We start from the raw sequence: 15,493 nt of genomic DNA, 5'->3' as shown, positions 1-15,493 counted from the left end.
GAGAAAGAGGAACACTCCTCCATAGCTGGTGGGTGTGCAAACATTTACAGCAACTTTGGAAATCAGTATGGCAGTTTCTCAGAGGACTGCAAATCAATCTATCCCAAGACCCAGATACACAACCCCAAGGCATATACCCAAAGGTCGTTCCACCATAACACAAGGACACTTGCATCACTATGTTCATAGCAGTTTTGTTCCTAATAGCCAGAATCTGGAAACAACCTAGATTCACTCAACTGAAGAATGAATAAAGAACATATAGTACATTTATGCAATGGAGTATTACTCAGCTGTTAAAAACCATGACATCATGAAATCTGCAGGCAAATAGATGGAAATAGAAAAGACCATCCTGGGTAACTGAGACCCAGAAAGACAGATGTTGAGTACTCAATCATAAGTTAATATTAGCAGTAAAGGAGAATCAAGCTACAACCCACAAACCCAGAGAAGCTAAATAACAAGAAAGGCTCAAGGTGCAGGCACATGAATCTCACTGTGAAGAGGAAATAGAATGGGCACTGGCAGTAGAATGGGTAGGGGTTTGGAAGAGGGAATGGGGATGGGAACAGAAGGGATCAGGTGTGGGTGAGGTAGAAGTATACAGCACAGGGAGAGACAACTACAATTTGGGGGCATCCCTGGGATGAGTTAAAACCCTAGAGCAATGGAAATTCCCAAGAATCTATAAGGGTGACCCTAGCTAAAACTCCCAGCAACTGGGGATATGGAACCTAAATCAGCCAATTCCTACTACCAGGCAAGACTGGGAAGGGACTGATACATTAACCCAGTCATAAACTCTTCAGCCTATAATTCCTTCTACTGAATTGCCTCATGTAGCCTTAATAGGAGAGGGGGTACTTATACTCACTTAAACTTAATATACATGGCTTGCTGATATCCAGGAGAGGTCCTCCTATATCTGAAGAGAAACAGTGGAGGAGGAGTGAAGGCAGTAGGGAGGTCAGAGAGCTGATAGGGGAGGGGAAATTTGATTGAAAGGTGAAAACAAAAATATAAATAAAAACATAAGATAAACCTACAAAAGTATAATATGAAAATAAATCGTTATAAGAAGTTACATTGTAATAGACATATAACAAGATAATGAAGAAAAACAAATAAAAATTAAAAATGAAACTTAGTGGATTAGAAACAAACCTGGAAAAAAGGAGTAGGTCCTGCAACTGTAATTCTGGGTAATGCCCATATATTTGATGCTTCACTTAAATATAGCGACAAATCTTTTGAGTATATTATTTTATTTTATTAACAGTACAGCTTTTCAACTTATTTTAGAAAAATGTTCAATCACAAAGGTTATTCCATAGCTGAGAGCCTAGTACTAAGGAAATAATACATCAACCACAGCTCTGGATCATTTATTTTCCAATAATTTCATACAAAAGAAAAAACATACTTTGTTTTAGCTATTGTGTTTTAAAATCATTCATAGTAGCATTTCTTCTCCTTATACCTTTGCACTACTCATGTGAATAAACAAAAACCTAACAGGTAACCAGAGTGCAGTTATTACCTTGTATATCTGAAGAAATACATCTGTCCATGCCCGTGTACTCCAGGCTTCAAAATTATCCATATCTATATTAATAGAATACTTTTCCTTAAGTGTACAGAGAGTTGTGCTTTTAGTGGATGTCTTGAAGAAATGAAATATAAAGTAGAGACAAAAATGCAAAGCAAACATTAGTGTCAAATTTTAATTTTATGATAAGAATTTTCCCTTTTCATAAAACATTAAGATGTCCATTTTATACAGTCATCAATATGTTCACTGCTGTGATAGCATAAATAATACCTACACAGAATTCCTAGGGATAAAAGTTACTGTGGTGGTTTCAAAGAAAATGGTCCCCAAAGGGAGTGGCACTGTTAGGAGGTGTGGTCTTGTTGGAGGAAGTGTGTCACTATGGAGGCAGGCTTTGAGGTCTCATATATGCTAAAACCATGCTAAGAAAGTCAGATCACTTCCTGTTGCCCAAGAGATGTAAAACTCTCAGATGCTTCTTCAGCACAATATCTGCTTACATGCCACCATGTGCCATCATGATGGTAATGCACTAAATCTCTGAAACTGTAAGCCACACAATTAAATGTTTTCCTTTGTAAGAGTTTCTGTGATCATGGTATCTCTTCCTATCAATAGAAACCATAAATAAGACAACCACTTCTACTAGACTTATTCGCTTCACATATCTATTATGGCATTCTGTAGTAGAAGTTCCCCTGAACAAAACCAAAGTTGCCCTGAACTCTGTGTCCAGATAGAGCCACGGCCTTTCAGTGTAAGACCACAGTATAAGTACCTAACTACCTTTGCCACATCATATACATAAAAAATAAGTGAGATGTACACTATATTTTTCTGAAAACTATGCATTTATTTAATTTCTCTTTGTTCTCTCCTGATACTACAAGTAGCATGTTCCTATGAAATTAAAGATTACTTTTCTTCTGGAAAATACTCATTATTAAAATTTACATTTGAGGATAAAATTACATAACCATATGTACTTTTTCTCTATAAACCCTCAATGAGTACAGCATAAGCAAGAGGTACAAAGGCTGAATTCTCAGCAACCGTGTAAATGCAGATTAGGAGTAGTGACTGTCCGCAGCCCTGGTGCTCAGAAGGCAGACAAGTGGGATTGCATAAAAAAAAATGTGGTAAACTAGACTAGATCAGTTATCTATACGTTCAAATGAGAGATCATTCATTAAACTATAAGACAAAGTGTAAAGAAAATACGTGACATCAACCTCTGGCCTCCATATGCATGAGCACAGTTGAGTTTTCATTTACACTTGAATCTATATGCATGTAAAGAGCACACACATGCATGAATGTCACCCACATAACACTTAAAGAAAAAAAAGAAGAAAGCCATGTACTCGTTTTTGCACAGGAATCTCAGGAAACTGTTAATTAATGCCCTCACCTTGGGCAATACACATGTACACAGACAAACGCACATATATATACATACACAAGCATGCACATCAATGTTAAAAGAGGCATGAACATTAGGACATTTCAGATAGAAAAGTCACAAAATTTAAACTAGTTATTTAAAAGAGACCACAAATTAGTTAAATATAGTAACTGTATAAAATGTAGAGAGTATGGGAAACAGAATATTAACCAACGATTGATGGAAGCAGAGGCAGACACCCACAGCTAATCACTGAGGTGAACTCAAGGAACCCAGTGACAGAGACGGCGGACTGATGAGCATAGGGATCAAGACTGGGCTTGTTTAACCCACAGGAACAGCTGACCTGAACAAGGGGGAGCTCTTGAACCCCAGACTGATGGCTAGGAATCCAGCATGGGACTGATCCAGAACCCCTGAATGTGGGTGTCAGTGAGGAGGCCTAGGCAATCTACGGGGCCTTGGGAAGTAGATCAATGTTTATCCCACTGTGGGTGCCCATCCCACAATGAGAGATGCTATCTCAGCCTGGACTCTTGTGGGAGGTCCTAGGCCCTGCCCTGGATGAAATTACAGACTATGGATACCCTTCATGGAGGGCCTCACCCTCCATGGGGAAAGGAGTGGGGATTGGGAGAGCAGGGAGAGGGGGTTGGTGGGAGGGTTTGGGAGTAGGGGAGGGAGAGGGAGAGGGAACTGGGATTGACATGTGAAGCAACATTGTTTCTAATTTAAATTTAAAAATAAAAAAGACATAAAATGTTCCTACTGTAATTTCAAGCCACTTCTTATAATCTTCTGGTCCAAGCAAAAATTCAGGAAGTACATGAGAAATGCATCCACCTTGAGCACTAAAAGAAAACCCCAAATTATAGAATTATTATAAACATTTGTTGTGACTTTCAATTAAATTATTTAATGATATATTTTTATATTTATATAATTAATTTAAAATTTCTCAACAATGAAATTATGCATGGCATTACCTTTATAAAATTTGATTAATGATAAAACGTATTCAATGTTTGTAATCCTACGTAGCCATGTTTATATGTTGATTGGATATACTGTCCTATGACATGTGTCTTTTCAGTTAAGGTGATAATTTATTACTTATAATAACAATGAAAATTTCAAAAGCATATACAAAATGCTTAAATATAACAAATTAACCTGTGAGATCATTAGTCATCTAATATCAAATGAACGATAATCCTCTGACATATCAAAAATTATTAAATAAAATAAGTTATTATTTTCTAAATAGCATATTAGAAACTGTGGAATAGTTTATTGTGTAAACTTGTGATAGTGTATTCTAAGAAATATATATATACATATATATGGTGAATTTCAAATTATTCTTACATGCACATTTTATATGTACAAATTTGTAGGGGAATATTATTTTAAGGTGTGGGACTTTTCTTCATGCTGCATTTGTTTAACTCTCTGAAGCTGTGTTACTGTGCCTGTCTAAAACACCTGGTTGTCCTAATAATGAGCTGAACAGTCAATAGCGAGCCAGGAGCAAGGATAGGTGGATCTGGCAGGCAGAGAGTATAAATAGAAGGAGAAACAAGGAAGAGGAGGTGCAGCAAGAGAACAAGGAGAGGAGAACATCAGGGATCTGTCACCCAGTCATACAGATACACAGCAATCCAGGGAGTAAGAGTAAGATTGACAGAAGAGAACAGGAAAAGCCCAGAGGCAAAAGGTAGAGGGTATAATTTACATTCAGAAAAGTTGACTAGGAAGAAGCCAAGCTAAGGCCGGACATTCATAAATGATAGTAAGACTCTATGATTCACATGGGAGCTGGGTAGCAGGCCCTCAAAAAAATCAAAAGAGTAAAACAAATCTTAACAATACTAATATATGTATTCAAGATATGAACACATACATGAATTATTTCATCATTATCAAATATTAAAAATAATATAATCCACCCCCTCTTCATAATGGAAGACTATCATCCATAGCACCATCACCAAGCAAAAATCAAGTACATCATGTTAAAGGTTTTAGTCTAATGGAGATTTGTGTGTTTGAGTTTAATTCATTAAGTAAGCACAGAACAGCATTAAGCAGTACAGCATCAACAAAGAATGCTATACCTTTTGCTCTCAATTCAGTAGTTTAGTCCTGTGCTTCCAGAGAAGTGAGTAAATAGCAGGAAGAAAGGCGGTTTAAGATGACACTGCAAAGTTACAGACGCACTTACTTTAGAAATGTGGGGAAAGAAACCTGCGAGATCGAAGCAGTGAGCACAGTTCTAGAATCCTTCAGTACATATATTCTTATTAAGTTGCAATCTCGTGAGATAACTTAAAATAGAGTACAACAAAATACAGGCAATTCGGAGGAATTTGCAGAAAAAAAGAAAACTTCTGTGTGACTAAGGCAATGCAATATTTTAGAAGCAACTAATCAATTCTAACTAAGGCTACTCACAGCTTAATGAAATCGAACAAATTAAATGACAGCTTGTCAAGAAGGAACATAACTTGTTACTTATGACCACCTATTGCCCAGCAAAATAAAGCTGTGTAAAAGTTCAGGATGATTAATGTACTTGTGGACACTGACATACACAGTTTTTATTTCAAATAGTTCTCAAAGCCTAAATTTATGACTACATAGATAGTCATTATGTTTTTGTCTCACCAAGATTTCATGTCTACTTTGCCCTCTTACAGAAAACTGTGTTTTTTTTTCTTTTATCATTTTTTATTTTAATTTTAAATAGCTTGTTTTACATGTCAATCCCAGTTCCCTCTCCCTCCCCTCCTCCCGCACTCCCCTTCCCCCCCCAGCCTCCCACCCTATTGCCAAATCCTTCCACATAGGGGATGTCTAGAGTCTGTCATTTCACTCTGGGTAGGGTCCAGGCACTCCCCTAAGAGTCCAGGCTGAGAGAGCATCCCTCTTTGTGCTATGGGCACACGATGACTGTTTGTATTCCAGGGATAGACAATGACACATTTGATTATACTTTTACATAGGCTTACTACTTCAATATCCTGAGTTTACAATGAGTATTTCATAACAAGAATACATATGATAGATTAATCAATTCTAAATGTAATCTTAAAACATTAGATGTCTTTAAAATTCTTAAACTCTAAACATGACTCATGTAATAACTAAGTAGGTATCTATGCAAAAGTCCATAACCACTGAGTTATGAGGGAAAGGAAATAACATTTGCAACTATTTTGAATTTTAATACATTTTCCTTGATGAAACATATGCACATATCTTTGATTAATGACCCAATTTTATAAACAATGCTGTCACTTTCTAAATGTTAAATAATTTTATCGGAGTCATCACATCCTGACAGCCAAGTATTTTTTTAATGAAGAACAAATAACTCTGAATGGCTTGACTTTAATGCCAAAATCATATTTCCATACCTGCAATGTTCACATCAAAAAATGTCAAAACAGAATGACCCATGTTAATGTCAAAACTACTGGGAAATATGCAAACAATAATCACAAGTGCCACAGTGCTAAGTACTTAACACTTCTTTATCTCCAAGTAAATATTCCACTAAGTTATATAAATCTCATTGTTAAACAAATATATCTGAAATTTGCCTTATTTAAGTAGTGGTCTTACTTTATTAAATTAGTTCTTTGAAGACTAAAATAAGAAAATAATAAATTAAATGAAAAAGTGTAACTTCTTATAGTTAAATGTCAACCTTTCAATAAAGTTCCCAATATATGTATTATAATGGCCCAAGTCCTCTTTATGTCTGGCTTCATTTAACTTGGAGACCTTTCCTCCACATACTGTTATCTTAAGACTCAGTGTACTAGGATAGGAATTTTAAGTAGGGCAAAATTAAATACATAAATAACAGTAGAGTTAAAATTATTTACATAATTATACTTTTGCTATTTTTTATAACTGACGCAATTTTCCAATTCTCTCACCCTAACTTCATTCAGAACAGTGGTTCTCAACTTGTGTGTGTGTGTGTCCTGTTTAGAGGTCACATATCAGATATCATGAATATCAGATATATATTGCAAAGTTACAGTTAGGAAATAGCAAGGAAACAATTTTAGGATTACCCCCATTAATGAAACATGGCTTCAGGGAAGAGGAGTATTAACTGGCAGTAAAGACTCAAATTCAACTTCAAGCTTTCTTACAGTCACAAGGTGATGTCAAGCCACACATCCACTTTTCTATTTCCAATGTCTTATTCTTTTCTAAAGAAGGGCTAGAGAATTATCTCAGGTCTCTCAGAATCATTAACAGTCATGCATTTGAGCTTAGAAGAGTGGCACTAATATCTATCTGTACATGTTTGTCTGAGACAATTTTTAATTTAAAAAAATTCTTTGATAATTTAAGACATGTTTACAAAGTATCTTGATCATACCAAGTACACAATCCTTTCTCCCAGGCCGTCCCTGAAAAGAATTATAGTCCCATTTTCATGTGATATTTTTCTGTTTAATGACACAATGATTTCAATTAATGCTGTCCTCATGAACAAGGTTATGGAGTCATCTCCTGGAGCATGAGCAATCTACCAGGGTCCATATTTTTAAAGAGAATTGACTGCCATTCTCCAGAAGCAATCTACTCTCAGTAGGTCTATGGGAACTTAAGAGCCTTTCCCTCACATAATCTAAGATATGATGCTACCAGTACTCTAAAGATGTTTAGTAGTTTCAAATTTTTTTGCTCACTGGATTTATGATATATAAGCCTTCAAAATACACCAGGGACTAGGACTATCCACATTGTCTTGCAATTTATATAATCCAAATTAGCATCATAAACCCTATTAAGAGTGAGCAAGTTGTTTTAACAAGCCATAGCAATGATCTAAGCACATTATGAAGTTTTAATGGTAGTGTATAACATTATGTATCCAAAAATGTTATGGGATGCTGACGTTAACAAGTATATACTTCTTTGTGTTATATATTACAACGTGTATAACAATAGATTTTGAAACAAGAGATCAATTATTTCCTTCAATCCACTCACATGTGCATCCATTCATCGAAGCAACTAAGGCACAATTACATGTTTGAACTAGTGTATCTAAGCTCTTACGTGATAAAGTCTAGAAGTGAGGCATGTTGTGAATGGAGCTGGATCACCCTTTCAGTGTTATCCACAGGTAAAGACTGGTTTGAGTTAATTCCAGGTGGCAGTCTTCCACTCAAGTGAAGAACCACATCATAAATTGTCTTATTATATTTGGAAAAATCATATTGTCTGGAATATTTCTTGGCTGGTGAGGATGCTGAATAGAATTGTATTTTCTGCACATCCCTATTAGAAAAAAAGGAGTAAATGAACGTCGGTCTCAAAATGTTACCTTATGCAAACATATGGTCAATAGCGAAAGCAAATAATACCAGGGTAGACAGGGCAATAAATTCTAAATTCACGTGGCTAATATTTGCAAGGGTAAATTAAAATTTTAAATATTCCCAAAGATGTTACACAATCTCATATACACTCATATCACTAATACTGAAATTGAGGGGCTCAAAGTGTGGACTAGAAACGGAATGGGTTTGAGAAAAGACAATAACGTTGATCCATGCTCTCATCTATTCAATATATGTTAATATGAGAAGTACCCTAACACAATCTCTATATTTTCCAAGATAATTTTAAATTTTAAAACATATATCATACATGTGTATGAAAAATAAATTCACTCACATTCTCCATATTTGGGATTTAACATTTAATATAGTATAGCATGAACAGTCATGTAGTAAGGATTCTTATTTTAAACATACATTTAAGAATTCTACTGTAGAATTCTACAAGAAATGTATGCATCACCATCCCTGACCTCAAGCTCTATTATAGAGCTATAGTCCTGAAAACAGCTTGGTATTGGCACAAAAAGAGACAGGTAGACCAATGGAATCGAATTGAAAATCCGGGTATTAACCCACACACGTACGAACATCTGATCTTTGACAAAGAAGCTAAAAATATACAATGGAATAAAGAAAGCATCTTCAACAAATGGTGCTGGCATAATTGGAGACTGGCATGTAGAAGAATGCAGATCGATCCATGTTTATCGCCATGCACAAAACCTAAGTCCAAATGGATCAAAGACCTCAACACTGAACCTCTTAGAAGAGAAAGTGGGTGGTACCCTTGAACGAATTGGTACAGGAGATAGGTTCCTGAACATAACACCAGTAACACAGCCAGTGAGATCAACAATTAATAAATGGGACCTACTGAAACTGAGAAGCTTCTGTAAGGCAAAGGACACAGTCAGCAAGACAAAAAGGCAGCCCACAGAATGGGAAAAAATATTCACTAATCCCACATCTTACAGAGGGTTGATCTCCAAAATTTACAAAGAACTCAAGAAGCAAGTCTCCAAAACACCAAAGGACCCTATTAAAAAGTGGGCTGCAGAACTAAATAGAGAGTTTTCAATAGAGGAGTCTAAAATGGCTAAGAGGCACTTGAGAAAGTGCTCAACATCCTTAGCCATCCGGGAAATGCAAATCAAAACAACTCTGAGATACCATCTTACTCCTGTCAGAATGGCTAAAATCAAAAACACTAATGACAATTTATGCTGGAGAGGATGTGGTGAAAGGGGGACACTCCTCCATTGCTGGTGGGAGTGCCAACTGGTTCAGCCACTTTGGAAAGCAGTATGGAGATTCCTCAGAAAAATGGGAATAAACCTACCACAAGACCCAGCAACTCCACTCTTAGGCATATATCCAAAAGATGCCCATTCATACAACAAAGATGTCTGTTCCACTATGTTCATAGCAGCTTTATTTGTAATAGCCAGAACTTGTAAGCAACCTAGATGTCCCTCACCTGAAGAGTGGATAGAGAAAATGTGGTACATCTACACAATGGAGTACTATTCAGCAGAAAAAAATAATGGAATCATGAGATTTGCAGGCAAATGGATGACACTAGAAGAAACCATCCTGAGTGAGGTAACCCAGTCACAAAAAGAGAAACATGGCATGTACTCTCTCATATATGGATTTTAGACATAGATCTGGGGAGTGCCAGCCTACAATCCTATGCCCAGAGAGTCTGGGAAACAGAAACTTTATTTAGTGGCTGATCGAAGAAGAGGCAGACTCCCTTGGTTAAGTACTGAGCTGAACTCAAGAAAGCCAGTAACAGAGAGGGAGGACTGACGATCAAAGGGATTAAGACTGGGCTGGTTTAACCCCCAGAAACAGCTGACCAGACAAAGGTTAACTCTTGAATCCCAGGCATCAGCCTGGGAAGCCAGCATGGGACTGATCAAGACCCCCTGAATCTGGGTGTCAGTGAGGAGGCCTAGGGAATCTATTGAGCCTTGGGCAGCAGATCAGTACCCATCCCAAGTATACACACGGACTTTGGACTCCCATAGAACAATGTGAGGTGCACTCTCACCCTGAACTCTTGGGGAAGAGTCTAGGCCCTGCCCTATATGAAATGACAGACTATGCACACCCCCATGGAGGGCCTCACCCTCCCTGGGGAAATGAGGGGATAACGGGGGGGGGGGAAGGGTTCGGGAGGAAGGGAGGGAATGGGAGAGGGACCTGGAACTGACTTGTGAAGCAACCTTGTTTCTTATCTAAATTTAAACTGGAAAATAAAAAAAATATACAGTGCAGAGGGCTATGTGCTCCTGACTAAAGTAGTCATGGCTAACCCCAGTGTACCCAGTGTGATGGTTAGTTTTAGTTATCAACTTGACACAGTCTGGAGGAAGGAAGTCTCAGTGAGGGACTGTCTAGACTAGCTCTGTGGGGGATTCTATTGGTTATGTTAGCTGAAGTGGGAAGACCTGCCAGCTTAGGGGTTGGAGTGGAGAAAGTGAACTGAGCATTAGTGTGCATTCATTGATCCACTGCTTTCTGCTTAACTATGGTCAAATACTTTGAGCTTTTGATGCCTCAGTTTCCCTGCAACAATGAAATGTAACCTGGAATTATGAGCCAAATACACCTTTCCTCTTTAAAAAAAAAAGAATTCTACTGTTCTTATATACAAAACTAGTCTCCACATAAGACATAGCAATATTCATTCCCTACATCTTTTGCAGAGATTGTGATACATACTCATTTTTTTAATGGAGTGAAAAAAAGTATAGCAATCTTGGCTTTCTACATTTTGTTATATATCCCATGGTAAATTGTATATCAACAATTAAAATTACAGATGTATCATGAGCTCAGATTGAGAAATCGAAAGTATCTAAGGGGTCATTTAGATAAGAACCTCTCAAGTTTGGTACAAAGGGTCTCAGTAGCCTAATAATACATTGTATTAGTAAAGGGTTAACTTGATCAAACATGGCTATACCAATTATTGTGTACTCCTGCCAGCTTACTGAAAAATATAAAATATAGTAGAGCTCTTATACTCTAGAATTACTATTAGGAAATAAATACTTTAAAACTAATATCATAAACAAGGTAAATAAAAATGAATAAACAACAGCCAATAACAGACACATGGGGCTCCAGATAATAAAGTGTGCAACAGACTGTAAATTAACTACATGTATTATGTTCAAGGCAGAGGAATTGTATCATTGAGCTATAAGTCACATAAAAATTAAGTGAAAATCTAACAAATAACATAATAAATAGAAACAAGAATCAGTCAGTGAGGTTAACAGTATATCACGCTCTGTGCAATAAGGTGCAAGCTCAATTACTTGCAGGTTACTGTATAAGTATTTAAACAACTGCCAGCTGATTGGAGTTTGGCCTCTGGAGTTGTCACTTTTACATGATGGTTTCGTATAAGCTTGGAACGAGAACTCTGGGCTCAATCATGAAGATAGATGACTATATTCCTCATGATCTTCGAACCCATAGACTGGTCTTGCTAGGATGGGTCTGAAAAAGCTAAGATGGGTAGGCTGAGTACCCAGTTCCTCTGTTAATCCTATACAATATAAATCTCAGTGTTCATTCTGCTTTCATGACTCTGGGATATATTAGAGAAGACATACTTCCTAACTACAATAAACACTAGCTGTGACCAAGTCCTAGTTTATTCCATTAACAAGGGAACTAGAAAAATATTCTGCAACCTTTATCTTCTTCTTTAACTCTTCTTTTACTGGTTTAATAATGTTTTTATTCATATTTTATTTAAAATTGTTTTCATTTTACATTTATTTAATTATATTGCACATTTTTTACTTTGTAATCAGATCCTTTGTATTAAATATGAACTTTTATCAGTTCTTTGAAATGTCCATACATGATAATATTCATCCCTCCTTCCAAAATCTTCAAAAATTAGTTTAAAATCTATTGTTGTTTTCTCTTCCATTCCCTCACAATCTTTCCCTTTCTCTTCTTTATTTTGGACTTGACTGTGTTGTATTTCTGTTTTTCCCTTTATTACCAAGCCGTTATTTTGGTATTACACATTCTTTAAAAAAATAAAATTCCTAAATTTTATATCAGACTATACTGTACATTGTTTGCCAATTTATTTTCTGATTATTAAGGAAAGTCATTCTTAACTGATTTCTCTATCTGATTTAGTATGTAATGGTTGTCCTTATAAGTGTTTGACTTTTCTATATAGACTGATATCTAAAGAAAAACCTGACAAATGAAAAAAATCAATAAAATAAAACAGCTGCACATCCCAGCATTAAAACTTAAGAAATACAGACAGGCAAGAGGAAAACTATACATCCAAAACTTCCGATGTTTATAATAGCCCATTTATAAAATGATTATTAACTTCAAAGAAAACTCAAAGCACAGATGATTAAAAGAAATGAGCATGGGCCAGGCAGTGGTGGCGCACGCCTTTAGTCCCAGCACTCGGAAGGCAGAGGCAGGTGGATCTCTGTGACTTTGAGGCTGGCCTGGACCGACAGCCTCCAAAACAATACAGAGAAACCCTGTCTCATAAAAAAAAATGAGTATGTCAGAATTGTTTTGATTTGCATTTTCCTGATGATTAAGGATGGTAAGTACTTTTTATGTGTCTTTCAGTCATTTTAGATTTCTCTATTGAGAATTCTCTATTTAGTTCTGTACACCACTTTTTAATTGGATTGTTTGGTGTTTTGGTGACCAGTTTTTTTTTTTTTATTCTTTGTATATTTTGGAGATCAGCCCTCTGTCAGATGTGGGATTGGTGAATATCTTTTCCCATTCTCTGTGCTACTGTTTTGCCTTGCTGACTGTGTCATGGGCCTTACAAAAGTTTCTTAGTTTCAGGAGCTTCCATTTATTAATTGACGATCTCAGTGTTTGTCATAGGCCTTACAAAAGCTTCTTAGTTTCAGGAGCTTCCATTTATTAATTGACGATCTCAGTGTTTGTGGCACTGGATTGTGGTTCAGGAAGTGGTCTCCCGTACCAATTCAGAGATACCATCTTACTCCTGTCAGTATGGATAAAATCAAAAGCACAAAGGACAATTTATACTGAAGAGAATGTGGAGAAAGGAGAACACTCCTCCACTGCTGGTGGGAGTATAAACTCATACAGCCACTTTGGAAATCAGTATGGTGGTCCCTCAATAAAACTGGAATCAGTCTACCACCAGATTCAGCAATTCTACTCTGAGGCATATGTCCAAAATATGAACATTCCTGCAACAAGGACATCTGTTCAACCATGTTCATAGCAGTATTATTTGTAATAGCCAGAACCTGGAAGCAAAGTAGATGCCACTCAAACGGAGAATGGATGGAGAAAATGTGATACATTTACACAATGTAATACTACTCGGGGAAAAATAATGGAATCTTGAAATTCTAAGGCAAATGGATGAAACTAGAAGAAACCATCCTGAGTGAGGTAACTCAATCACAAAAAGACAATATTGGTATGTATTCACTAATATATTGATTTTAGACATAGAGCAAAGGAGTACCAGCCTACAATCCACACCACCAGAGAAGCTGGGAAACAAGGAGGACCCTAAGAGAGGCATACATGGTCCCCTGGAGAAGGAGAAAGGGATAAGATCTCCTAAACAAATTGGGAGCATGGGGGAGTGGAGTGGGAGTTAGGAGAAAGAGAATGGGAGAATCAGAGGGGAGAGGAGCACAGAAGAGAGCAAGAAGATCAAGTCGGGAAGAATAGAGGAGCCATTATAGGTTTAAAGAGGAATCTGTCACTGGGGAAATGTTCAGAAATCTACAAGTTTGACACCAACTAACAATCTAAACAATAGTCAAGAGGCTACCTTAAAAGCCCTTCTCAGATAATGAGATTGATGGCTACCTTATAGACCATCCTAGAGCCTTCATCCAGTAGCTGATGGAGCAGAAAAAACACCCATAGCTAAACAATGAGCAGAACTATGGAATCCAGTAACAGAGAGGGTGGAGTGATGTGCAAAGGGGTCATGATCAGACTGGAGAAACCCAAAGAAACAGCTGACCTGAACAACAGGTTGCTCATGGACTACAGACTCAGGATGTCTGGTTAAACTATGGGGCCTCTGGTAGCGGGTCAGTATTTATTCCTAGTACAAGAATGGAATTTGGGAGTGCAATCCACATAGAGAGACACTCTTTCAGCCTAGACACACGGGGGAGGGAATAGGCCCTGCTCCATATGATATGATAGACTTTGAAGATCTCCCACGGAAGGCCCCACCCTCCCTGGTGAGCAGAAAGGGAATTGGATTTAGATAGGGGGTCACTAGGGGCCAGGGGAGGAGAGGAGGGAGAGGGAACTGTGACTGACATGTAAAAGAAGCTTGTTTCTAATTTAAATTAAAAAAGGAAAAAGACAAAAAGAAAAAGAATCCTAAGGTCCTCACAAAAAAGAAAAGAAAAGAAATTAATCCCAGGCCATGGATGTAGGAGCACACCTGTAATTGTAGTACTTGGTATAGAAAGGCAGGGGAATTGCCATAGTTTAAGGCCAATTTAGTTTACATGAGGAATTCCTGAGCTACAGATACATAGCAGTATCCTGTCTCACAAACAAAAGATCTCATATGAAAATATATTGAGGAAACAAATGGAAGTCACAAAACTGAAAAACTCAGGAAATCAATAAAAAATCTCAGTAAAAATAATCACCAACAGATTGAGTAAAAAAGAAGATGGAATATCAAGGATTGAAGTTAAACAATAATTATTATGAAAACAATAAAGGAATAATCATGACAACAACATATGAGACATCCAGGGTACAAATAAAAAGTCAAACCAATGTATCTATTTCATAAGAGAGGGTACTGAGATACAGATAAAAAGATTCCTGCATATAAATGAAATGGAATGAAATTAGACAGTATAGCTATCATCAAGTTATGCAACCATCCTAAATTCGTCTAAAGATGAACTGTAAGGAAAAAAGTTAACACTATCACACACACACACACACACACACACACTCAAACATAAAGAGAGATGAAATCATATTTCTTACAAGAAAGTGAGGCAGCAGACTATTATCACCTAAAAGGAAATGAAGCAGATTTACAAAAATAGTACCACATTTCCTATCAAAAACAGAATCTAAATTATAAGAAGACATGAAAGTATA

At 36.8% G+C, this 15,493-nt stretch overlaps 1 protein-coding gene across 4 annotated transcripts in view; it reads right to left on the bottom strand.

Annotated features, from left to right (window-relative positions):
- Positions 1 to 15,493, bottom strand: part of Cfap47 (cilia and flagella associated protein 47) — a 255,121-nt gene that overhangs the window by 148,412 nt on the left and 91,216 nt on the right. For all 4 annotated transcript variants that reach the window (XM_040744178.1, XM_040744177.1, XM_040744175.1 and 1 more), the window contains exons 30-32: positions 8,049 to 8,270; positions 3,730 to 3,811; positions 1,544 to 1,666 (exon numbers count right to left, since the gene is read on the bottom strand). In XM_040744178.1, coding sequence (XP_040600112.1) covers positions 1,544 to 1,666; positions 3,730 to 3,811; positions 8,049 to 8,270 — 427 coding nt within the window. The remainder of the gene's footprint in view (positions 1 to 1,543; positions 1,667 to 3,729; positions 3,812 to 8,048; positions 8,271 to 15,493) is intronic.

This window comes from Mesocricetus auratus, unplaced genomic scaffold (assembly GCF_017639785.1).
Source record: "Mesocricetus auratus isolate SY011 unplaced genomic scaffold, BCM_Maur_2.0 Super-Scaffold_100003, whole genome shotgun sequence".
Taxonomy (NCBI): domain Eukaryota; kingdom Metazoa; phylum Chordata; class Mammalia; order Rodentia; family Cricetidae; genus Mesocricetus; species Mesocricetus auratus.
This window is presented reverse-complemented; position numbering and strand designations above follow the sequence as displayed.